The sequence below is a fragment of the Pelodiscus sinensis genome, chromosome 25 (genome assembly GCF_052426305.1).
Source record: "Pelodiscus sinensis isolate ZL-2025 chromosome 25, ASM5242630v1, whole genome shotgun sequence".
NCBI classification, from domain to species: Eukaryota; Metazoa; Chordata; order Testudines; family Trionychidae; genus Pelodiscus; species Pelodiscus sinensis.
The window spans coordinates 8611049-8637130 of NC_143076.1; the positions used below are offsets into that span (position 1 = coordinate 8611049).

The 26082-nt window shown below is 48.2% G+C and overlaps 1 protein-coding gene across 6 annotated transcripts in view; it reads left to right on the plus strand.

Annotated features, from left to right (window-relative positions):
* The window catches only part of FEZ1 (fasciculation and elongation protein zeta 1), a 72707-nt gene that overhangs the window by 32996 nt on the left and 13629 nt on the right, over positions 1–26082 (plus strand). For 3 of the 6 annotated variants that reach the window (XM_075909460.2, XM_006122298.3, XM_089773265.1), the window contains exons 4-7: positions 303–389; positions 7465–7633; positions 9762–10033; positions 22396–22476. In XM_075909460.2, coding sequence (XP_075765575.2) covers positions 303–389; positions 7465–7633; positions 9762–10033; positions 22396–22476 — 609 coding nt within the window. Of the gene's footprint in view, positions 1–302; positions 390–2692; positions 2732–2775; positions 3027–7464; positions 7634–9761; positions 10034–22395; positions 22477–26082 lie in introns of those variants that run through there. The other 3 variants (XM_075909461.2, XM_089773266.1, XM_089773267.1) reach the window with 3 other exon arrangements.

Genomic DNA, 26082 nt, shown 5'->3' on the forward strand with positions numbered 1-26082 from the left:
TAGCCCTAGAAAACCACCAGCATTGAAGCTGATGGTGGATTACACAGATCCACCTTTGACTTGTTCTGTTAGTCCCCCTTCTCCTACCAACATTCTTCTCCCACATTCCTAGGCAAGAGATGGTCAGATGTGCTTAGGGGTTGAGTACACTTGGATTTTGAAGAAGCAGTGAACCTCATTTTCAGATGCATCTCAGATTTCTAGAGGGACAGTATTAGTAGAATCAATGCTAGACTGAAGACCCAAGCTGGAATATACCTGCTGCTGACCAATCAGAATTTGGTTTGGGTTTTTTCCTTCAGATCCACGAGAAGGAGGAGGAAGAGCTCAATGAGAAGAGTGAAAATGACTCTGGTATTAATGAAGAGCCTCTACTCACAGCAGATCAGGTACACAAACCTTCCTCAGTTTTTGCTCTGGCCTTTCCACTCTGAAAGGAGAGACATTCTGACAAGATATTTTCTTTATACCAAATCTCACCTCGAACAAGGTCACCTTTGCTATGGTGAGTTTCCTCCCTTAGCCTTAGTCTACACTCGGGAGTTATTTCAAAATAACCCCCTTTATTTTGAAATAATAAGTGGAGCATCCACACTGCCAAGTCCATTATTCTGAAATCTGTACTCCTGCTTTCCTCTGGGAATAACGCTTACTAGCAGTAGTGCAGACACTCCGCTGCTGCTATTTTGCAATAACTACTCCCCAGAGTAATTCCAAGTAATTACTCCCCAGTGCTTCCTGGGGCTCTAAGTCCGAGGTAGTGTGTCCACATTAACGGAACCTGTCTCGGACTAATTTCGAGGCTTCCCGGTAGTAGGGACACGCTAATTCACTTTTGTTATTTCGGAAGTTATTTCAAATTTAATTATTTTGAGCCCCGTCTCTCACTAAGCAAGTTATCCACAAAGCAATAGTGGGAAGTCCCTGGAGTCAGCATGCTAAGAAACACTAAGGCCCTTCTCTTAAAAGAGAATCTGTCCAGCACTTAGCCTTTGACTTTACAGGGAAAATGCAACTATTTGTACATAAGCGCCAAGAAGTGTTTCTGTTCACAGGAAGGAGGGACAGTGTAATCAGGACTAGTTTTACTGTGAAGTTAGACCTGAGTCTTAGCTTGAGCAAAGTTCCCATTAACTTCAAATAGGACTAAACTGGGAGTTTTGCCTGAGTAGTCGCTCCAGTGACGAAGCCCTTAATACAGCGTGCATGTACATGTTCACCTGCATGGATGGCAATGAAGTTGAGTCTGTCAACACAAGGATGGGTCCAGTCTCTGTCAACGTCTTGATGGAATTGCTGGGGCCCCAAACTATGCATGCACATGAAGGGGTGTGGGGGACGCTGGAGAAAACACTCTTCTACCGTGTGTATGGACCTTGCACACAGAGCTAAAATGAACTGAAACTCCAAAGCTTGGTTTTGTGGCTAATGTGGACAGATACTTTCTCCTTCCACCTGTCTGCTCAATGAAAAAGCCTTGCATTACACACATGTCCAGACTATGCCCTTCCTTCCCCCTTCAAAGTAGATTCCCCAGTGGGAAACCATTTTCACTTCTTTGCATACAGCTGTTTGCTGGGCTAACTCTCAAGCAGATGGTTTGTAAGTAGTGAGCCGGAGGCAAGAATACCAAGGGACATGATAAAGGTACACAGAAAGGAATGGTAAAGAAGATGCATAATGCAAAACAAGTGGGCATTGAATTAAACTTCCCCAAGGGACAGATTATTCTGAAATTGTTTACTGTGGGGTTTTTATGCTTTGAGACTTGCCATTGGAGGCCGATATTGGATTACATCAGTCCCTTGCTCTGGTAAAATCTTGCAATTCTTATGTTTTTATGGACATAAGATAGACCCTGTTCAGAGCCTTGACTGGAGCTGGCTGATTTTTTTTTTTTTTTGGACAAATAGATTTTATGCCCTAAAAAGATGAGGTTTGGGATTAAGTGAAATTCTGCAAATTGATGTCAGATTTGGTAAATAGTTGAAAGCAAACAGGACCCGTTGAAATGTTTCAGTGATGTCCAGAGGAAGTGGATTGTTTTGACCCCAGATGTTTATTTTCACGCTCAGGCACTTTGACAAAAACAGACAGGACTAGATTCACTAACTGGCCGGAGGAAATGATGGCACAGCCTTCCACACGGCGCATCCCAGTGGGTAGGGACCTGGGCTGTGGGCAAGAGCGTCTCTGCCTGAGGAGAAGGGATTGCAACATGAGTCTCCTCTGTTGCAAAACAAGCATCCACACCTGGGCTGCTGCAGGTGTCTTTCCAGTCTCTTCTGAAAGCTGAAGCAAAATGCAGGACAATGTAGCACTTTAAAGACTAACAAGATGGTTTATTAGATGATGAGCTTTCATGGGCCAGACCCACTTCCTCAGATCAAGTGGGTCTGGCCCACGAAAGCTCATCATCTAATAAACCATCTTGTTAGTCTTTAAAGTGCTACATTGTCCTGCATTTTGCTTCAGCTACCCCAGACTAACACGGCTACATTTCTATCACTATTCTGAAAGCTGGTCTGTTATATGTACTAGGCAGTGGAGAATCTCCCACTTCAGTGGCAAAGCTGCCAGCTGACAGTAATTTTCCTATTCATCATCCTCCATAGTCAGCCCCCTGAATAACAAAGGCAATACTGCCACCTCGCCCACCGTTTTGTGACGTCCGTCCTTGTTCCCTTTCCAGAAACCATTGTCCTCTGCCCGGTGACTGTAGCGGTTCAGTTGTGTGCATGTGTTCCCCTTGTGTGTTGCCCTGGCTCTGTGCAGGTAGCTGGCATGGCAGATTCAGAGAGAACCCCCACAGACCGTAACGTCAGGTACGGGATGAAGGCACCAGATTGTCGGAGAAAGAAGGAGCCTGAACCAGGGGCCTGGTGCTTGACCCAAAATGAGCAAGAGTTCTACTACGAGTAACAGAGAGGCCGTGTCAAAGCAGCCGTTTGCCTGCGAGTTGGTGTCTCATTAATATGTGTACATGTATTTCGTCCTCAACAAATAAAGCAGTGGCAAACCAAAACATTTCCGTTAGTAATTACGGGGGGGGGGGGGGGGGTATTCAAAGAAAAATGGTAGGGGAAACCTCAGACAGTAAATGTGATATTAACAAAACGTTAATTTTTATAAATGTGTTTGCATTTTTATGTATAGTTACAAGAAAGCCATAGTTACATAGTTTGGTTAGCTTTGTGCATAATTTGTTATTTTTGTAACCATTTCAACAGGCTGAAATGTAAAATAAGCGCGCGTGCGCGCACACACACACACACACACAATGCTGCTTCTGTTCATTAATGTAAGCTGTTTAAGGTTGCATCCTACAGACCAAAGACACCAGAGACACGGGTTCCATGAATTAAATGGCAGCCAGAAGGAGACTCAGAATGTGCAGATGGAGACAGTAGGGATGTAAAATCCCATTTCATTGGCTAACCAGTTAAACGTATTATTTAAACTAGGGCTGGGGAACCTTTTTTGGGTTGGGGGCCGCACACAAGCGAGAAGCCCCCGACTGAGGAGGAGGCACCAGAGCCTGGGGGAGGAGGGGCAGTCTAGTAGATTTTGTGTGCTCCAGTCCTGTGAGTGGGTGGGTGGCTTTGGCGGGTGGGGAGGCTGAAGCACTAATGTGGGCTTCCCCATGCTACGCCTCGGGGGCCAGATCCAAGCAAGCTGAGGGCCACATCCAGCCCCCAGGCCTGACGTTCCCCACCCCGGCGTACAGAGTTAACCAATTAAAGGGAGTGAGTGGGGGACTGTTCCTACCTGGTTGGCACAGCCCTCCAGCCCCATCGGTTACCCCGTTAACCCTCACATCCCTAGGGGAGAGAGAAATGATTTCTTCTTTGTGGAATGGCTTTTCTCCCCAGGGGCTGAGTCAAGCAATAATCACCCATCCCCGAGTGGGAGAAGAAAATACGTTAACAAATATTCCCCTCTTTTCCTCCTCCTGTCGTATTTGCAGGCAAATGTTGATTGGCTGCAAGGTTTTTTGGGGGGGGGGCGGGGATTGTCTTAATATTTTGATTCATTCTCTATTATTACATCAACCCTTTTCTTTTTTAATGAAAATGTAAACTGCTCTCTTTCTATAAGCTAGCCGAGGACTGTTCCTTTGCTGGTGATTGAATAATAAGGGGATAGACATCTGTAAATGACTAGGCAGAAATGTTTATCTGTTAATTGCTTAGGATGCTAGATATGGTCTGTGTTCTGTTCCCAAGTGATTCTCTGACTGAGAACATAGGCGGTGTCATTCTGGGCCAGGCAAGAGGGTCTTCTGCTCTAGTAGGAACTGCCCAGAAACTTCATTAAGGTTGCCTGGAGTTAAGGTTGCCCACTGATGCCTCGTATTCTTCCAGAAGGCTGAGTTCATCCACAGTCACAGCTCTGAAAACCAGGAAAGGAAGAGTTCATGTAACACAAACTTAAGCTTCTGAAAGCAGGAACTATGCCACTAGTACAACGCAAACGTAACCGCGCTCTTCTGGAGCTGGTCATTGTCCCGGTGATGGCGCAAGGAAGGTGTGGCCCTTGGAAATAAACATAAAGGGTATGTCGACTGCAGAATTAGGTTGACATTTAGCATCCGATTTTATAAAGTCAGGGGTGTATGTCCTGCCTAAGCACATTCAGTCGAAGTGCATCCCGACTACCATGGCTACCATCAGCCCTTACAGCCATGCACTCTAGGCAGCCAGCCTGTAGTTGCTGCTGCCCATTTGAATTCTGAGTTAGCACCCCAATGCCTGATGGGATACAAAATTTTCAGTGGATGGTTCTGGGTACGTCATCAGCCTCCCATGGTGCACTTACCTCCTCCCTCCCTCCTTGAAAGCAGCAGCACCAAGGACAATCACTTTGTGCCCTTTCCCCCTGGTTATCCACACAGGTGGCACAGCATTGCAAGCACGTTGCTGTGATAAGCATTGCAAACCCTTGAGCCTAGTTAGGAGCTGCCTGTGCAAGGTGGCCATAGGTACAGACATGCAGAAGCCCACGGGAGGAGAAATTGGCACGGGCTGGAGGCAGTTGGGCATGCTGATGGTGGAACGCCAATTCTTGTCCCAGGAAACAGGCACAGACTCCTAGAATTGCACACTTGTGCAGCTAGAGGCAAAGACCAAGGGCCGCAAAATGTGTGCATCTTCAGGAACTCCTGTCTCTTCAGAAAGCTGCAAGCTGGAACTTTCTTCCCAGACTGGAATATTGCCCTCAGCAGTGTAGAAATGCCATTAGTGATCCTTGGAGACCCAGCCTACCCCTTGCTCCTGCATCTCTGGGGTCTGGGCAGGGCTGAAGAGCAGAGGCTCATGTGGAAAATTCCAGGGTGGAGGGAGGCTGTGGCTTCACTGGGGATCAGTTAACGGAGGTTTACCACTGCGGTGTCAGTTAACAGCTTCTCCTGCTTCATCCAGGCTGCCATGCGCAATCTCCGTCGTCTCCAGATCACAGAGAGCTAGGGCTAGGGAGCGGTGCTCACTGAATGTGCCCAGATACCTGGGCCTCATGCTGCAATGACCCCACACCGCTCACTTGGCTTGGCGTGGGAAGGTGCCCTACCATGGAGGGTGGAGTAAGGCAGCCTCCCCAGGTACCTTGTGAGAAGGATGGAAGAGTTCCACTGTGAGAGCTTTATGGAGACGTGCGGGGAGCACGGCGGCTCTGTATCTAGGCTGGTTAACCAACTGTCCCAGGAAGCCCCACAGATCACGCTCCATTGCCTCCTGAGCCCACTTGTGGCATGGTGAGAAATGGGAGCTCACCAGCAGATTAAAAGATTAAAAGAGGTCCTGGCTGTCGGTGAGATCGCATCTTCCACTCACCTGCCAGCCATTCTCCTCCTTCTCCCATTCCTCATCCGCGCCGCTGCCCAAAGCTGCCTGGGCAGTGTCTTGGGAGGTATCCATGGACTGGGCTGGGGAATGGGTCTGGTCCCCCCCAGAGGCAGCATGCTGGCAGCCGTGACCCAGGTCATCCATTTGCCTCCTTTGGTTTCTGGTGTGCCTGCCTCTACTCCTTTATTTCCAGGGGACATTGCTGGGGGCCCTTGGTGCAGCCTTTGTCCACCATGCCCTGTGTGATCTGGGCTGGGATGTCAGTATTTCTTCTGGTGCTTCGCAGCTCTGCCTCTACAGGTTCCTCTCCTCAAGTGGCAACGAGGTCCAGGATCTCCTGCACGCTCCATGCTGGTTGTCGTTTGTGACCTGGGCACTCACGCTTAAGTGTGTTGCTGAGGAGCACTGCCATCTCCGAGGTCTGCTCACCACGTGGGCCACACAGGAGAGGAAATTCAGACTTTCCCAGGCCTCTTCAAGTGCGGTGCACCCGGAGAGCATCAGAGCTGGAAGCGCTGAGCAGGGCGGTCGCAGCGGGGCACTGTTACTCTTAGGCTATGTCTACACTGCAGGCTTCTTGTACAAAAAGCTTTTATTGGAAGAAATCTTCCACAAAAACATCTTGAGCAAGAGCGTGTCCAGACTGCATGGACGCTCTCTCGAAAGGAAGCGGATTGCTATTTGCAGAATGGCCACTAGGGCACCTGTGCCTTTTTCGATTGCTTCTTGTTGCGCAAAAAAACACTCTTTCCTGTCCCCACACAATTTTTTGCGCAAGAACTCTTGCACAAAAAGGAGTTATTCCGCATAGATGGAGAAATACCTGCACTGCAAAAACCCCTCTGCTCTTTAGTTTTACTTGCTCAAAAACGTGCTTGAGGTGTGAATGCGCCACGAGTTTTTGTACAAAAACTGTGTAGTGTAAACATAGCCTGAGAGAAACAGAACTAGCAGAACCTTGTTTGGGGGAATAAGGCAATGTGCCGCATTTACTGGGAAGGCAGAATTCATTTCCTGTTCCTCCCTACTAAAATTATTCACTCTCTCCCCTCCCACACACACACTGCTACGATTGGGATATAATTACCATCCTCAGTTGTTCAGGCTAGTCCACTGGCCAAGTGATCTAGGACGAGGAGGAGAGCTGGGTCGTGTCATAGGCACTGATGCGCCTGAAGGATGGCTGTAGAAATGAAAGACCCGACCCTACAGTTTTGCACCCATCTTTTGATATGTTTTAGTCCATAGAGCCTATTCTGGCCCTGTGCCCCAGGGTATGGTGCAACTGTGAGTCATTAGTTAACGCCAGATGTGACTTCGATCTTTTCTTGATTTCTACAATTGGCTTCTCTCGGGCTGCGTTTCCATATTCCGAAGGGTGTCCTGGTCTGCTTGCACAGCATACTTGTATGTTCACAAATAGTGCTGATCACTGCTTACATAGTAATATCGGAAGTGGAAAAATGCAGTGAATGCGCTTTATAGTTCTATATGCAGAAGCTCTCCAGCTCTTGTTCTTAAAGTGTGTTATTTACATAGTCTCAGCAATGACTTGTTGGTGCCGAATCCAGCCACTGGTCATTAGAATATAGCACAGTGACTGACATTCATATCACCTTATCAGGTAATTGAAGAAATTGAGGAGATGATGCAGAATTCCCCAGATCCTGAAGAGGAAGAGGAGATCTTGGAGGAAGATGATGAAGGAGAAACTTCCTCTCAGGCTGATTCAATCCTTTTGCAGGAGATACAGGTTTTAACACAAACCTTTAACAACAATTGGTCCTATGAAGGTGAGGACATGTCAGAAGGGCTGAGGGAGACTTCAGTTTGGGACTTAGGAAATTTGAGATTGTTCAGGTGTTCGCTAAGATTCTATTCAGATCTTGGAGTTGGTGTTGCGATAAGTAGTCCTGTTTGAATAAATGTCTCTTTCATACATATTTTGTGGATCTCTGCTATAATTCTATTTGTCTAGTGTGCTAGACAGATCTGCTAAGATACAGTTTGGTTACTAGAGGTGCTATAGTAAAGAGGAAATAAAAGAGCATCTGCAAAAGTGTTCTCTGAACTACCATTAGAAGAAAGATGATTACTTACTCACAGGGGAATTGTAAGAGTTCATTAATGATTGTAAAACGCTTAGAGGTCCTCAGGTATACCCCCACTCCTAAATAAACTAACAAAACTGCTGTACCTCAGTAGAGTAGATAATATTGAGAAACGGCTCATGTTGTATAAATATTAGTTACAATGTTCAAGAGGTGAAACACCCATGTTACTAGGGTTGTACAGTCATTCAGCAATGAATTAACATTCCCAATGTGACAATTGAAAATAGATATGAAAGCTCTGATTCCTCATTCAGTACCACACAATGCAATGTCGGACACCTAGGAATAAAGACCGTAAATCGGACTTTCAGGGATTTCCAAGATTCCTTTCACATACCGGATGGGGCAAGGACTACGGAGTGCTGCTGAGTAACAAACTAACACATGCTCCCAGTGGAGGAGTGTGCCAAGTGGGTGAATGTCCGAACTCTGAGTCGGGGTGGGAAGGTCTGGAAGCCATGTCTGCCAATAGCTCGATCAACAGAGAGCGAGCGAGCGTGCTTGGACACTGAAGCGCCTTTAAGATGTTGTATCAGACTTCTCCCCTGAAGCCTCAGCAGGAAAGATGTGGGGGAGGCTAGGGAGTGGGGGTTCTGGGCAGTCGGGGTGGGGCGGTGGGCAGAGGGGACCCTAGACAGGGTGGTGGGTAGGGTGCTGTGCTTCTGGCAGGGCTGCAAGGAGCTCTGGCCATGGGGAGGGGTGGGATGTTGAGTCAGGGAGGCTGGGGGCATGGCCCTGCCCTTGAAGGAAAGGAACCTGCCTGCAACACAGGTTCAGCAGCCCAGTTTGTGAATAACGCCCTCAGGCTGGCCGGGCGGGGCGGGGCCCCTTTTGCCTCTAGCTGGCCCCTCGCTCTGAGCACTGACCCCCCCCATGTGCCCCGACTGCCCACAGGCTCTGGAGGCTTCTCCCTGGCAGGGTGCACTGGGATGCAGGACTCAGCCCTGCTGCTCCCCGCTGGAGCCCCAGCACTTGTAGCCTGAGGAGTGGGAGGGGGCGCAGATCTGGGTGTCAGCGGATGTGTGCACTGAGCACGGGGGGCACCGTGAGCCAGGGCTTCAGCCTGGGGGACGCTGGGAAGTCAGCCCTGCGAGGGGGCACTGAGGATCAGAGCAGGGGTGGCGGGAGGGGGGAGGGTGCTGCAGGAGGCGACTGGCGCTTCAGCCCTGTGGCATAGGCTGCAGCCGTGCTGACCAGAAGGGGAAACATGGCACAGTTTACCCATTTTTAAACATGGCGGGAGGCTTAGAAAAGGGCTTCATTAAGGGACTGTCCCAGTAAAAATGGGATGGATGGTCACCCTAGCTCCGGCATGGGCTAAGCACCCAAACGCCCAGAGTTTGCCTGCTCCCTGGCAGGGTCTGAAGCGCCTACAGACTTCAGGTGCCCAGAGTGAGCAACCAGGGGGTTGAGGGTCTTACGGGCCCCTAAACGTCGCACTTTCCTGGCATTCCGGCACCCCAGCCCCTTTTTGAATCTAGATCAAACTGTTTCCTACTGCCCCACCAACTCCATGGACGGTCTGAGCAGGACCAGCCCTGCTGAGTGTGGCAGTGCCTCAGCCTAATGAAATGGGGCTGAGATCGTTCCCATGGAAACGGGCAAGCTTTCTAGTTATTTCTATGAGGTGATGCCCTTAATAGAGCAGTTCTGTACCGATGAACAGGAATAATCATCTAAGCAGCCAGGCTTCCAAGTGCCGTGTCTGACTCAGGTTGAGCTTTTCCGACATCGCACTCCCGAGATGCCTTATTACTCACTTGCAGCCAGGAGCTGATGTGGATGTGTTCCTCTTCTGATGGTGCAGGTTTGGCGCAGATGTCCGTGTCCGAGCTGGCTGAGCTGCTGGATCAGGTGGAGGGCGCCATCCGCGACTACTCTGAAGAGCTGGTGCAGCAGCTGGCTCGCCGGGATGAGCTGGAGTTTGAAAAGGAGGTGAAGAACTCGTTCATCACGGTGCTGATGGAGGTCCAGAACAAGCAAAAAGAGCACAGAGAGCTGATGAAAAGGAGGAGGAAAGAGAAAGGACTGAGTCTGCAGAGCAGCCGAATAGAAAGGGGAACTCAGATGCCTCTCAAGGTATGTGAACCCCTCCCCCCCATAGCGACACTGCGGAGTGGAGGCTTGACCATGCCCGTTCTGGAGAGACGGGGCTGCTGTCCCTTTGAGGAGCTAGTGGGAAATGGGGGCTCAGTCTTCAGCACTTGCTCGCAGGATTTCTCAGTTGAGCTCAATGTAGGGATTTAAAGTCAAAACCAGCCTTCCCCACTGACAAATGGGAGGCTGGAACAGGAAGCAGCTCAGCCTTAAAAGTCTCTGCTCAAGTCATTTCCCCACTTCTGAGTTCCATTTATGAAAATGGCTTTTCACATTTTCACAGAGACTCTTCTGTCAATGGTTACAAGTAAGGTCCTTAGGTAAAAAGCGTGCTGCTCTCAAAGAAATCCTGAGAATTCACACCCAGAGTTCTTCAAATGTCTGAAAAACCTGCTTGAACACCACTGCTTCTCAGGGGCAGTCTGCCCCACAGAGTTAGGGTGACATAAGTCACCTTGTGTTGACCTGTTTGTGCATGTGCCTACACTCAAATTAGTGTCCTGCAGCAGTTAGCACCTACGTATGGTGATGCGGCAAAACAGAAGTAAGTCATTGTTGACATACTATGATCAGCATAGTGCGAGTGTATCTACTGCAGGATCGCTGTCAGCTGTAACAGACCTCCAGCAGCTGTCCCACAATGCCCAGCTCTGGCCACAATTGTAAACTCCATCTCTGAACAGCTTCCATAGGGCATGTAGGCAAACGCGGGTACCAGAGGCCAGCAGCCATGCCATGTGGGCATACTGCAAGACCAGGGGGGCTAACACTCAGTCATGTGCTGAGCCACAGACCTGCCACTGTTCGGATAAGTCGCATGCCATGCCAGAGACCCTACCAGCATCCAGCAGCTCACCATGGCTACCTGCATGGCACCAACGGCACACACCCCTGCTGTGAACAGCAACACGGAGCAGCAGGAGAGGAGGAGGGTCCAACTCTGCAGCAAGCCAGGACCTGCTTGAAACAGTCTAGCCGGTCCCACCAGCCACGCATGGAGGAGTCCATCCAAGGCAAGGAAACTGGGGTGAGTGTGCATGCATTTCCCCTTGCAATGTTGAGATATAGGGACGGTGCCTGGCCCAGTGGAAGTTACCAAAGACTTTTCATTGTCTGACACCTGGGAGAAGCAGTGCAGCAAGCAGAGGCGGCGCGGTTCTCTGCTTCCCATTCCCAGCGGGAGGCATGCCAAGCCCACGCATGCAGAGCAGTTGTTGGTGTACACAGGAGTACCCCTCCTTCCCCCTGAGAGATCACAGTGGCTTTCAGAGACCACTCAGCAACCCTCTTCCCAGGCGTCTAGTCACCTTTCTCCATCCACGGGAGGACTCCGGCCCACGCCACTCTGCAATAAGGCCAGCTGGCACCACTGCAATAAACACATGCCATAGGGGCCCAGGTGTCTTGAGGATGCCAACAGCAGCTGCGTTCTCTGCCCTTGTTACCCTCAGAAGAGAGTTCATCAGCTAAAATCACCGCCCCTCCCCCCTCCCCCGGGACAGTATGAATGGAAATTGCCAGGGAAAATAACTTCTTTATTTCAAGTATCAGAGGGGTAGCCGTGTTAGTCTGGATCTGCAAGAGCGACAAGGAGTCCTGTGGCACCTTAGAGACTAACAGATGTATTGGAGCGTAAGCTTTCATGGGCAAAGACCCACTTCGTCACATGCATCTGATGAAGTGGGTCTTTGCCCACAAAAGCTTCTGTTCCAGTACATCTGTTATTCCGTAAGGTGCCACAGGACTCCTTGTCGCTTTTTATTTCAGAAGGCTGAGAAAGCTACTGGGGGGAAGCTGTTCTAGATTTGATTTTAACACATAGGGAGGAACTAGTTGAGAATTTGAAAGTGGAAGGCAGCTTGGGTGGAAGTGATCATGAAATCATAGAGCTCACGATTCTAAGGAAGGGTAGAAGGGAGAACAGCAAAATAGAGACAATGGATTTCAGGAAGGCAGATTTTGGTAAGCTCAGAGAGCTTGGTAGGTAAGATCCCATGGGAAGCAAGACTAAGGGGAAAAACAACTGAAGAAAGTTGGCAGTTTTTTAAAGGGACTTTATTAAGGGCCCAAGAGCAAACAATTCTGCTGCATAGGAAAGATAGGAAGTATGGCAAAATACCACCTTGGATCAACCGGGAGATCTTATATGATATAAAAATCAAAAAGGAGTCGTATAAAAAGTGGAAACTAGGTCAAATTACAAAGGATGAATATAGGCAAACAACACAGGTATACAGGGGCACGATTAGAAAGGCAAAGGCACAAAACGAGCTGAATCTGGCTAGAGGCAGAAAGGGTAACAAGAAGATGTTCTACAAGTATATTAAAAGCAAGAGGAAGACCAAGGACAGAGTAGGCCCATTGCTCAGTGAAAAGGGAGAAAGAAACAAGAACAGAACACTTGGAAATGGCAGAGGTGCTTAATGACTTCTTTGTTTCGGTCTTCTCCAAGAAGATGGATGTTGACGGGATGCCTAACACAGAGAATGTTAGTGGAAATGGGGTAGGTTTAGAAGTTAAAATAAAAGAACAAGTTAAAAATCACCTAGAAAAGTTAGATGTCAGCAAGTCACCAGGGCCTGATGAAATGCATCCTAGAATACTCAGGGAACTGATAGAGGAGGTATCTGAGCCTTTAGCTAGCATCTTTGAAAGTCATGGTAGTTGGGAGAGATTCCAGAAGACAAAAGGGGCAAATCTAGTACCCATCTATAAAAAGGGAAATAAGAACAACCCAGGAAACTACAGACCAGTCAGTTTAACTTCTGTGGCAGGGACGATAATGGAGTAAGAAATTAAAGAATTCATCTGCAAACAGCTGGAAGATAATAAGGTGATAAGTAACAGCCAGCATAGATTTGTAAAGAACAAATCATGTCAAACCAACCTGACAGCTTTATTTGATAGGATAACGAGTCTTGTGGATAAGGGAGAAGCAGTGGACGTGGTATATTTAGATTTTAGTAAGCCATTTGATATGGTCTCTCATGACCAATAAACTAGGGAAATGCAACCTAGATGGAGCTACTGTAAGGTGGGTGTATCACTGACTGGACACCCATTTTCAGAGGCTGTGTCCAGACTCAGGGGTTTTTTCAAAAAAAGTAGCCTTTTTTCGAAAAAACTTCACCTGCGTCTAGACTGCAGCCGCATTCTTTCGAAATTAAATCGAAAGAATGCGGCTTTTCTTTCGACGGTGGTAAACCTAATTCCACGAGGAAGAACGCCTTCTTTCGAAAGTGCTCTTTCGAAAGAAGGCGTTCTTGAAAGCAAACAGGCTTTTTAGAAAGAGAGCATCCAGACTCACTGAGTGCTTTCTTTCGAAAAAGCGGCTTGCTTTTTCGAAAGTTCCGCGTGCAGTCTAGACGCTCTCTTTCGAAAGAGGCTCTTTCGAAAGAGGCTTGCAGTCTAGACATAGCCAGAGAGTAGTTATTAATGGTTCACAGTCATGCTGGAAGGGCAGAACAAGTGGGATTCAGCAGGGGTCTGTTTTGGGACCGGTTCTGTTCAATATCTTCATCAACGATTTAGATGATGGCATAGAGAGTTCATTTATGAAGTTTGCAGATGAAACCAAGTTGGGAGGGGTTGCAACTGCTCTGGAGGATAGGGTCATAATTCAAAATGATCTGGACTAACTGGAGAAATGGTCTGAGGTAAATAGGATGACGTTTAATAAGGAGAAATGCAAAGTGCTCCACTTAGGGAGGAACAACCAATCTCTCTCACACAGAATGGGAAACGACTGTCTAGGAAGGAGTACGGTACAAAGTGATCTAGGGGTCATAGTGGACCACAAGCTAAATATGAGCTAACAGTGTAACACTGTTGCAAAAAAATCAAACATGATTCTGGGATGGACTAACAGGAGCATTGTGAGCAAGACACGAGAAGTCAGTCTTCCGCTTTGCTCTGTGCTGATTAGGCCTCAGTTGGAGTATTGTGTCCAGTTCTGGGCACCACATTTCAGGAGAGATGTGGAGAAACTGGAGAAGGTCCAGAGAAAAGCAACAATGATTAAAGGTCTTGAGAACATGACAAGAAGCAATAGGCTTGAACTGCAGCAAGGGAGGTTGAGGTTGGACATTAGGAAAAAGTTCCTGCCTGTCAGGGTGGTTAAACACTGGAATAAGCTGCCTAGGCAGGTTGTGGAATCTCCATCAGTGGAGCTATTTAAAAGCAGGTTGGACAGACACCTGTCAGGGATGGTCTAGATGGTGCTGGGTCCTGCCGTGAGCGCAGGGGGTGGGACTCGATGACCTCGCAAGGTCCCTTCCAGTTCTATGATTCTAAAACAAGAACCACAAAGAATCATATACATAGTCGAACGTAATCAGGGCCGGCCCGGCATGCAAAGGGAGCCCTGCTGCTGACCTTGAGTGCCCAAGGTCCCGGTTGCACCATGGTCCCCGCATCCCGGCTTGCCCAGAGTCCTGGCAGCCACCCACAGCTCTAGCATCTTGGCTTGCCCAGGGTGCCAGCTGCCACCTACGGTCCCAGCATCCCCGACTGCCCAGGTCCCATTTGCTACCCATTATCCCAGCTTGCCGAGGTCCCAGCATCCTGGCCCCACAGCTGGCCAGAAGCCGGCACCCAGGAGAAAGTTTAATCAGCTTATTGGCTAACCACATAACCAGTCAGTCTCACATCCCCACTGGAAAACAGGGCCAGTTTACAGTGCCCATGAGCTGTACTTGTACCCATGAAAATAGGGATGACATTGTTCAGCAATGTCATACCCTCCTGCTTCTGCCTCCGCCTCCGACCCCAGGTGGCCACTCAGACGCACTCCCCATGGCTGGGCCAGAGCTGTGTGAGAGCCGAGTGTGCGGTGGGCCTCCACATGCCAAGGCACATGCCTTGTTAGCATTTTTATGGGAACAAGACAAGGCAATTTTGAACCTTGTATTTTGCCTGTTGTTGTGAGTGTCAATAAAGGGCACGTGTCTGTTTTGTCTACAGCTGCTGTTGAGGTCTCGGGTATTCCCCCTCGTACCCATGAGCTACTTGACCGATATGAAGGAGAAAGAAGGGGCCCACAGCCAGCGCTGAACAGACAAAGAGCCCAATTGGCCAGTAGGAGATGGTATGGAGAGGAATCGAAACCAGAGAGAGACCCTCAGACTCTCACCTGGAGAGGGGGATGCACCAAGACAAAATGGGGATTCTCAGTGAGCAAACGCCAATGCTGCAGACTTTAGTGCACCTAAAGGTCCAACCATCATGGATCTGCCACCCTTTGCCAGTCCTGGAGAACTCCAGGATGGCAGCTCCCTGCACCCCTCAACAATCTACGTGGCACCACATATGTACCCCACCACTACCCAACAGCAGACAGCAAGGACAACTGCAGCTTTACATACAACACTGATCTACGAGAGGCATTTGTGCACTGAAACACACACCTAGCAGCTGCCTTTTTAAACTTATAGTCAAGTTAACTCCACAGATGTTTGAAATTTGTGTTATGTTTCATTGTCCTGTTTTAGCTGTGCATCTTTTCACTGCTTTCACTGGTAATAAAATTCTGTATTTGAAGACAACGTCATCTTTACTTTCTTTCGATGCACCTATGGGAATGTAGTCTGGTGCCGCTGTGTGCCGTCTGTTGTTTCACCACAGCCCACAGACCCCACTGTTGCAAATCAATGTCCTCATGCTGGTGAAAGTCACTGTCCCGTGTTGCAGTACATGCTTAATGGCCCTGCGCAACTGCACTGGATTTTCCAAAAACGATGTCCCTCTGACTGGTAGCAATCTGGCACTGCAAGCTCCAAGAGCAAACACCATTTGCTTCTCAGCTGTCAGCAACGTAGTTCTCGTGTTGTCTGTGCACTGAGGGGTTGGGGGGAGCTCAGTGCACATACCCAGGGATGCGGTCTTTTGCATCCGAAGGTTCTGACTGCTCATCAGCCCAGGAACCAGCATTTTGATGGGGTAGTGTTAGTCTGGGCGTTTTGCTCGGGCGGAGAAGTGTTGCTCCTTTGTGTGAGGCTTCTCTGTGAAGGCCACACGGAACCTTGGATTGTTTTTCGTGATGTTCCTTAGCAATCTAGAGTCATCCTGACCAGGGCTGTCCTTAGGATTTACGGAGCCCTAGCAGTGCTGCTAAACGGGTGCCCTTATGCCCAATGGCAGCCCAGAAGGGGGACGGTTTTATAATTGTCAGCAACAGGCTAATTGTTAGAGAAGAAACAGGAGCGGGTGGAGTCAAGGGACCCCTTTATTGCAGATACTTGTTTCGCCTCGCCCCCCCCAGTGCAACACAATGATTTGGCCAGTTACACTCCTTTATCCATTGTAGTATGCTAATTCACGTCTGCCACAACTCCCCCTAAACCCTTAGTTCGTAATGTTAGCTCCCATACAATGAATATTAATTAATAGGCAGGTGATGAATATTATGATGCCCACCCAGTTTACTGTTTACAGGGTTTTCAGTTGGGTCAGCCCTTTTCTACATGACAAACCTCCCACATCAGCAGGTTACAGAGGAGGTGACCCTGAAAGTCTTTTTACAGAACAAGCAAGAAAACAAAGTTACAGTCTTATCTATCTTCCTAGGCTGCAGGACGTAGGGGAAAAGCACGTTCAAAGGCTATGCCTGCTCTGGTCAGATCCCCACCGCTATTGTAAGGCCTTCCCCGACTCCTATTCATTCTTACCTATCCCAGCACTAATTAAGTATTTTTAAAGCAGATTTTAAATGAAGGTCCTTCGACTAATGTCGAAAACGGTGGGAAAATGGTACCGTGATGCACAACTGCTGCCACTTCCACGGGTGGGGAACTTTTACCAGTTTCAGGGCTGTGGCCATTAGCTCTTCCTCCTTCAGGCTGGCATGGAGAAGGGACACTGCCTGAAAGTAACACTCCATTCTACCCACCAGTAGCTTCCCCAGCCCCCTTCCTACCTTTTACAGACTGCCCTCATTGCCTCCTTTCTCCTACCTCGATCCTTTCTTGCGGTGGCTTTTGTCCAGACTCTTTTCTTCAAGGGATCCTTGGACCTCAGCTCCAGGCTGGGTGTCCCCTGCACCCTTCTGCAGAGATATCTGTTAATTGAATTTTTACCAGTTAGTTGACTATTCTATAGTCCCCAGGAGTGGGGCCAGCAGCCAGTGTATCAGAGGCAGCAGCGTGGGGTGCCAGGTGGGAGCTGGTCCACAAGGGGAACCAGTTTAAAAACCAGCCCCCCTTGTGGACCGGCTGCCTGTTGCCCAGTGTTGCTGCCTCTGGAAAAGAGGCAGCAGTGTGGGGTGGCAGCAGCCCCTGTCTAAGGGAAGTCTAAGGTGGGGGGGTCTGAGCTCCCCGACCTGTTGCGAGCAGGAACTAAGCCAGGCTGTCTGCCCGCCTGGCTCCTAATACACTTCAAATGCAGAGCTGCAGCAGGAGTCCTGGACCCAGCGTGAGCCAGGACTGAGCTGGGCTGCTGGCCAGCCTGCTAAAAGATGTATTGGCAAGGGGGGGGAATGCGTGTAGTCTATAGCATTAAGCCATAAGGTTTTGCTTATCGATTAACTGGTTAATCGACTACACTTACATCCTACCCTAGACCATTCAGAGGGATACTGTTGTTTGTTTGCGCCTTGAAGGAAACAACCGGCATAATTTATCACTTTAATTGGTGTTAACAACCACATCAGTTCAAACGCGGCATTAGATTGGTTTAGATTAAAATGAAGACAAGCTTACTGGCAAAAGGAAAAAGGATCCCAGGTGAGTATAAAGAACAGGATTAGAAACCATACAAGCAAATAAAAAGAGAAAAATTATTTCTAGATATTAAGATTTAACCACGCTACAGTCCTGGTTCAAGGTAAGAATCTTTCCAAACCACTTTCCAGCAAGATAAAAGGGTATTTCTCCCCGTAGGTCAGGATCTTCTAAAAAGTCCAAGTTCTCAGTTCCCTTATTGCCTTAGGGGGATGATAATTTGGGGGTTTGTACCTCTCTTTGACAGTCCTGTGAACCTTTGAAATGGAGTCTTCTGAAGGCTTCCACCAAAGTAACGTTCACTCAAGCTGTGAGGAAGGAGACTGGAGTCTGCCGATGAAGGAGATTCCATGCTGGCTTATTTCCCCATCGGTGTTTGTTAAAATGCAATAAATGGCCACTTGACATGCGATTACCAATTGATTCTGATGACAAATGGCTGGTAGCATTGGTCTGTCCTTTGTCTGAGAGAAACTTGTTTATTCAGTTCCCCAGTTCTGAGTGGTGAACAGAGTTTTTAGTTCCACGTTTCCTTCTTACAGGTGTAGTCCTCTGGGCAGTTCCCAGACGTGTCCCATGCTCTAATATTAACAGTCAGTGTCTTTCTGCGATATACTGGTGTTTTACATGCGCCTTCATTAGTGTGCTGGGGTACACCGATCAGGTCAGATGACATGAAACTCACTAACGGATCTCAGCGAGCGCTGGCTCTTGCACTGGAAGGCTGTTTGGATCACACTGGCAAACTGAGATATATGGAGCGCTGCTCTTTGCATCGATATAAATACTCCTAGAATTATGTGAAATGCCAGTGCAGGCAGCTACATATGTACAATCACACGCAATATGCCAGCTGTGGGTGCTGAACATAACTTGCATCAAACAAAGTTTTTTTTCCTCTGGATATGGCCTTTGATGGCAGAATAGGGAACAAATTGTGTTGCCAAACTGTATCAGTGTAGTTTTAGCTGCTCTAACAGTAGCCAGTACCAGCTTCTTCCAAAAGAGGAGCCATATATCCCAAACAGGAACTTATGGAGTACCTGAAGAAAGGGATTGCTTCTCAATTTAACCTTATCTAATGCAGCACTGCTTGATCTTGCCGTGGATATGAATGCCTACTCGACTTTTAAACTCTGTTAAACTTTTGATGTCAGTGATGTCATGGAATCCCAGGGCTGGCAGAGATCTCAGGAGTCATCAAATCCAGCCCCCTGCCCAAAGCAGGACCAGCCCAACTAAACCATCCCAGCCAGGGCTTTGACAAGCCAGGTCATAAAAATCTCTAGGGATGGAGATTCCAGCCCCTCCTAGGGAACCCATCCCCCGGCTTCCCCACCCTCCTAGGGAAATAGTTTTTCCTAATCGCCAACCTAGACCTCCCCCACTGTAACTTGAGACCATTGCTCCTAATTCTGCCATCTGCCCCCACTGAGAACAGCCTCTCTCCATCCTCTTTGGAACCCCCATTCAGGTAATTGCAGGCTGCTCTCAAATCCCCCTTCACTCTTCTCTTCTGCAGACCAAACAAGCCCAGATCGCTCAGCCTCTCCTCAGTAAGGGTCCAGCCCCCAATAATTTTTGTTGCCTTCCACTAGATTTTCTCCAATGTGTCCACATCTGTAACAGGAGGCCAAGTATTAGAGGCAATAGTCCAGATGTGGCCCCACTAGTGCCGAATAAAAGGGAATAATCACTTCTCTAGATCTGCTGGCAATGCTCCTCCTAATGCACCCTAATATGCCATTCGCCTTCTTGGCTACAAGGGCACACTGTTGACTCATATCCAGCTTCTCATCCACTGGAATCCCCAGGTCCTTTTCTGCTGAACTGCTTCTTAAGCCATTTGGTCCCCAGCCTGTAATGGTGCTTGGGATTCTTCTGTCCCCAGTGCAGGACTCTGCACTTGTCCTTGTTGAACCTTATCAGATTTCTTTTGGCCCAATCCTCCAATTAGTCTAGGTCACTCTGGACCTGATCCCTGCCCTCCAATTTATCTACCTCTCCCCCTAGCTCAGTGTCATCTGCAAATGTGTTGAAGGTCCAATCCATCCCCTCAACTAGGTCATTAATAAAGATGTTTAAGAAAAACGCCCCAGTACCAACCCTTGGGGCATTCCGCTTGAGACTGACTGCCAATCAAGACATCACGCTGTTGAGCCCGACAATTTAGCTAGCTTTCTAGCCATCTTCCAGTCCATTTATCCAATCCATACTTCTTTGATCTGCTGGCAAGAATGCTATGGAAAACATAGCAAAAGCTTTGCCAAAGTCAAGGTATATCACACCCATCACCTTCCACATATTGACAGAGCCAGTTACCTTGTCATAAAATGTAATCAGGTTGGTCAGGCATGACTTGCCCTTGGTGAATCCATGTTGACAGTTCCTGATCACTTTCCTCTCTTCCAAGTGCTTCAAAATGCATTCCTTGAGGATACCCTCCATGATTTTTCTGGGGACTGAGGTACAGCTGACTGGTCTGTAGTTCCCTGGAGTCTCCTCTTTCCTTTTTTTAAAGATGGCACCACATTTGGCTTTTTCCAATCACCACGAGTTTTCAAAGATAATGGCCAAAGGTTCTGCAATGGCATCTGCCAACTCCCTCGGCACCCTCAGATGCATTAGATCTGGCCCCATGGATTTGTGTGTGTCCAGCTTTTCTAGATAGTTCTTAACCTGTTCTTTCTCCGCTATGAGCTGCCCACCTCCTTCCCATACTGCATTGCCTAGTGCAGTCGTCTGGGAGCTGACCTGGTCTGTGAAGACAGAGGCAAAGAAAGCATTGAGTACTTCAGCTTTTCCCACATCATCTATCACTAGGTTACCTCTCCCATTCAATAAGGTTCCTGCATGTTCCCTGCTCACCTTCTAATCATGCCAATTGAAACCTTTCTTGCTGCCAGTTAGATCCCTTGCTGGCTCCATTGATAGCCCTGTGACAGTTGTGCATCATTAAAAATGTATTTCATAGATTCCAAAGCCAAAAGGGAACGTTGAGTTTATCCAGTCTAATGTACTAGTGATGATAACACAGGCTTTAGAACTTCCCCAGAATAATTCCTAGAGCAGCACTTTGAGAAAAACATCCAAATATGATGTAAAAGTTGTTAGTAATGGAGAATCTAGGTAAATTGTTCCATTGGTTAATTGCCCTTAATGTTTAAAATTTACACCTTATTTCCATTTTGTATTGATCTAGCTTCAGCTTCCTGCCATTGGATTGTTTCCTTCTACAAGTTTTACATTTGTCACCTTTACATAGTCTGTTTGAGCACTTGGCTCCCACAATGCAAGAACAATCTACCTTCCTTGTACCATTCATAGATTTGTAAAGATGTATTCTATCCCCTTTTACTCATCTCTTCTCTAAAGTAAAGAGGGCTGGAAATACACAAGAAGTTAGGCATTGTAATGCTGAAGAGCACCTCACTTTTAAGTGACCCCAAACTCGCTGTGATTCATAAAGCCTGAGATGGCTGGGAAGCAACTCTACCATAATTCACAAAGGTCGACATGCTAGATGGCGTCCTGCCTTTGCTAGCTGACGGGAGATGCTGAGTAGAAGAGCCTAGGCTAGTCTAGGTGCCTATTCCGGGCTTATGATTCTCATCTGTGAAACCACTTGGAGTTAAGTGCCATTTTCGCACGCTGAAGAGGAGGTGGTGCTGCTTACCGTATACCTGTTAGCCCAGGGGCTAGAGTGCTCAGCTAAAGATGTGGGGAATGCAGTTTCAATTGCCTCATCTTTGCCCAAAGGGAAAGATTTTAACAGGGGGTCTCCAACTCTTCAAGCAAATGCTGCAATGTTCTGCTGGGGAACTGTTAAAGAGCTGGACTGGACTAAGGTCTCCCACCTGCCAGCCAGGTCGGGACTAACCAAAGAACTACAAAGTTGTTCTCACCCACTTTCCCTTTCACTATATTGAAAAATGGATCAACTTCCAAACGGGGTGGGTAAATGCTAGATGAGTTGGATGAGGAGACACACGAAGGCTGTCTCTAGACTGCATCCCTTTTCCGAAAAAGGGATGCAAATTAGACATATCGCAATTGCAAATGAAGCAGGGATTTAAATCCCTCCCGCTTCATTAGCATAAAAATGGCTGCCGCTTTTTTCCAGATCGGAGATTTGCCGGAAAAAAGCGCCAGTCTAGACGCGGATCTTTCGGAAAAGGCTTTTAAGAGGGATAAGGGATCTTTCGGAAAAGGCTTTATTTTCTGAAAGATCCGCGTCTAGACTGGCGCTTTTTTCCGGCAAAGCTCCAAGCTGGAAAAAAGCGGCAGCCATTTTTATGCTAATGAAGTGGGGGGATTTAAATCCCTGCTTCATTTGCAATTGCGATATGTCTAATTTGCATCCCTTTTACGGGAAAGGGATGCAGTCTAGACACAGCCAAGGAGTTTATGGCTGATGCTAAGCTAAGGCCGCCATATCCTGACCTACCTACTTCTCAGACTATGCTACAAAGAACAGCATTCTGTTACTGAAAAGACCAAACTGATCTCTTTGTGAGGGCACCCATTATAATTGATACCATGTTGTACACTTTGCATGCTGCACTAGGCACTACCACTGCCCACTCTTCTAGCACAGCATAAATCCGATGTTTTTTCTCATCTTTGCAGCGATTCAGCATGGAAGGAATCTCTAACATCTTGCAGACTGGTATTCGGCAGACATTTGGAAACTCAGCCACTGATAAACAGGTATGTGCAAATCTTCTCCATAAATCAGGTAACTCACAACAGTGGACGTGTGTCATTTCTCCTGAAAAAAAATTGAAGAAGCAAGCTAGGTTTTGAACAGATTTGGCTGATATTAAACCAATTGATTTATAAACATTTTTGCAAACCAAAAATGCTGAATTTGGATTTTGGTGACATTGGGGTACATGGTTTTTATTTTTCATAAGTATCCAGGCCCTGCTGGGTGTTTCAGAAAGCGTGTGCAAATCCTAAAATGTTCAGATAATTCATGAATGAGCACTCATCGGAAAAGTCATGTCAAAGTTGGTGATTCATTTTTTGCTAGGCATTAGTCATTCTTCTTTTTAAAATGTTTCACTCATCCATTTAGAAAGCAGAAACAATACTATGTCGTTTACATGACCAACCCACAAAACAAAGGGCAAATAGTTGAAACTCTTGAGATTAGTCAGTATAGTCGGTAGTCTGAAAAGAATTAATCCAGAGGATCTGGTGAGTGCTGAGGAATAACGACCCTTTCCAAAGAAGGGTTCAGAAACGAAAAAGGGAGCAAACCCAGAGCCGATATGATCTGTAAGGGGAAGCTCAGGTCTTGCTTCCGTTTGCCGGGCTTCTTGGTTTTTTGCATTGCATTCCTGTCTCCCTCCAGTGCTTCCTGAACTGGCTTAAACTGGCAATGCCCCCTTGGGAGCTCATTTTTAGTTATGAAATAATCTAAACCATAGGGAACGATAGCCGTTCCTCTTTCCTAAACCTGTGACTTCTTCAAGAGCAGCGCTTTGTGCCAGTCATCACAATGTGTCTCCTTCCAGCCGCCAGAGGAGTGAGTTAGCCAGAGAAATCAGTACAGCTTTAGGCTGCTTTAAGTTTTCGGTGGCTCTCTTTTGGGATCCCAGGGCCTCCAGGCTGGTTATAGGCGTTGAAGGTCCCTGGTTACGTATCTAGGATGGATCTATGCTGCCTTGGGAGGGTTTCACAAGGGTTAGATCCCCAGTGAAAGGACACAAGACTTCCCTGCAGATAGTCCTGCTCATGCTGCTCGTCCATATGGTACCCACTGGATCGGCCACATTTCAGGATGTGCTTATTGGCCTCTACCCTGGAGTGCCATGCTCCCATTCCCTCCAAGGGCATGCCATGGGGTACTTTCTGAAAAATCATCCTTGTGGAAGTTCCTTCATAAAACATTCCCTCCTGCCCCTTTCCACACTCGAGGAGACAAACTGTCCCAGAGTTGGACCCCAAAAGAAGTGTGATTCCACGAGACCCGCTTCTTCACTGTGCACCCTTCGCCCTGCATAGAGAAGGAGGCAGGCAGGAGGCAGCCCCAAGAGTGCACAATCAGCTGATTAATGACTGTCATTAAGATGCATGCACACAAGGGGCGGGTTAGGATTCTGGCCTGGCCTGCCGAGGGAGTATCACTGCTGGGGGGTGGGGAGGAGATACCATTGCTTTTCTAAATTAATGTCCTAGATGGTTAAAAGAAGACTTGCTTAAAACACAAATCCCACGATGTGGAAATATTTGCTAAAGAAAAGGGGGCTGCTACGCAGGATGAAATTAACTTGGCCGACTGGTTGCCCCTCCCAGCCCTCTCTCCATGTAAATCAACAAAATGGAGGGCTAGCTGGGAAGAACACAGCTGTTCTTAGTCTGGCTCGCTGGAGGGTCAATGAGTGAGTTTCACTCCTCGTGTTGAAGGAGATACATTTTTAATAACCGTTTTGGGCTATGGAATGGGGTTGTGAGTACTGTTGGGTGAAAAACACAGCCCATGCCACTCAGTCAATTTATTTTTGTGTTTTTAAAACTCTGTGCCTTAGGAGCTTCTCCTTAAGTCAGAATCATGAGTCAGGACCTGGATCCTCCTTGCTCCAGCATAGAAGTCGTATGTGCCAGCCTTTTACTTGCTACAAATTACTTGCCCCTACATGCCAATGCCCTATGGTTGTTGGTATGTCACACACCCCTGGGAGCCGAGTCCCCTATGAGAGCGTGTGAGTCGTTACAGCCTCTACATACAGAGTGTTGGCTCTTCAGCTCGAGAACTGTAGCGCTCGTGTGTCCCGGAAGGTGGTTCCCAATTCAGTCCTCAGTGTGTCCGCCATCACATCAGCTCCGCTATCCAGCCACTCCGTGGCCCCTTGCATGAGCAAGGCAGGAGAATGCCCACAGGAGGCTGCTGGTCCCCGAGCTCTGTACAACACGGCCTCGTTCCCCTGTGGAACTTGGGGTTCCCTTGGGGTTTCCCCTGTGGGGTTCCCTTTCTGCTACAAGGCTGCCCCAACTAGGGCTTCCCCTCTGCACAGGGCTGAGCAGCCCTGGAGAAGCATAAAAGCAGCTTTGTGGAGATTCCTAGTTTGGTTTCAGGGATTGGGATCCGGCTCAGGAGGGGAGGTGGGGGAAGCGGGAAAGCAAAGGAGAGAAATGAAGGGAAAGCTGGAGAGAAGCAGGTTTCTCCACAGCCCATCTCGGGAGGCCAGCCGCCCGTTCGCTACAATCGCAATTCACAAAGATTATTATGGGGAGACTTGATCCCCAGCGTTAGATGTGGAAATAAACAAGGGAGCTGAAAGTGCAACTGGGCCGGAAACCTCAGTGAAAACTGGTCAGGCTCAAAGGAATCTGAGCCGCAGAGCACTAGAAAACCGTAAAACCACTCAGCCAATAATACGTTCTCTCAATAAACGACTGCATAGCCCAGTCTGTTCTCTGCAGTCACTTGTGCTGAAATTCAGCCCTGGGACGGGGACCAGCCTGAGGCAGAGACATCACCTAAATTCTCACCCCCTGAGCAGGGCCCAGCAAGAGGCCCAAGCTCTAGCTAACTGTGCAGTAGGGATGATGAAATTAATGGACGGGATTTCCATCGACTATTCGATTAGTCGATAAGGGCACTTCCGTTTTGAAATGGGGCAAGAGCCCACGAGGCCAAATGGCGTCCCCTGCGGGACTCTTGTACATTTCAAAGGTGGAACACTGCTGCTGCACTCCTACCCCCACCCATGGAGCTGGCGGGAATTGGCTTTTAACCCGGCTCCCCCCAGCACCCTCTCTTCTCCCCCCCCCTTACTGATAGAAGCAGCAAGTGGGGGGAAGCGACTCGTCGACTAGCGTGTTGACTGTCCGATAAGCTTTGGCTTATGGGATAGGTGACTAGTCGCTTACATCCCTACTATGTAGGACCTGGCATAAGACAAAGACCCCTAGCCCCTGGGGCCAACTTTGAGGCCCAGGCCCCACAACTCCATAGCCTGCAGGGGCTGGTCTAAAGTCTAGGCCTAAATCCATATCCCCTTGGCTGGATCTCTCCAACGGCCTCCCCAGACACCTCATCCTTCTCCAGGGACCAGCATGGCACCACTCAAGTCCCACCGAGGGCCTCAAAATGAAGTGGCAGGGCAGTGGGGCACACACCTAGTGTCAGCCCCGACTAGGGCCGGGTCTCACCTGAAGACAGTGATACTCAGACAGCCACTCGCAAGCGGCTCTTTAATGCCTCTCCTGCGGCACATGATATTAAACTGCCATGTGACTGAATTATTAACCAGTCGGGACAACTCTTAAGTGAATAACTTAGTGCAGGTTGAGAATGAATTGGTT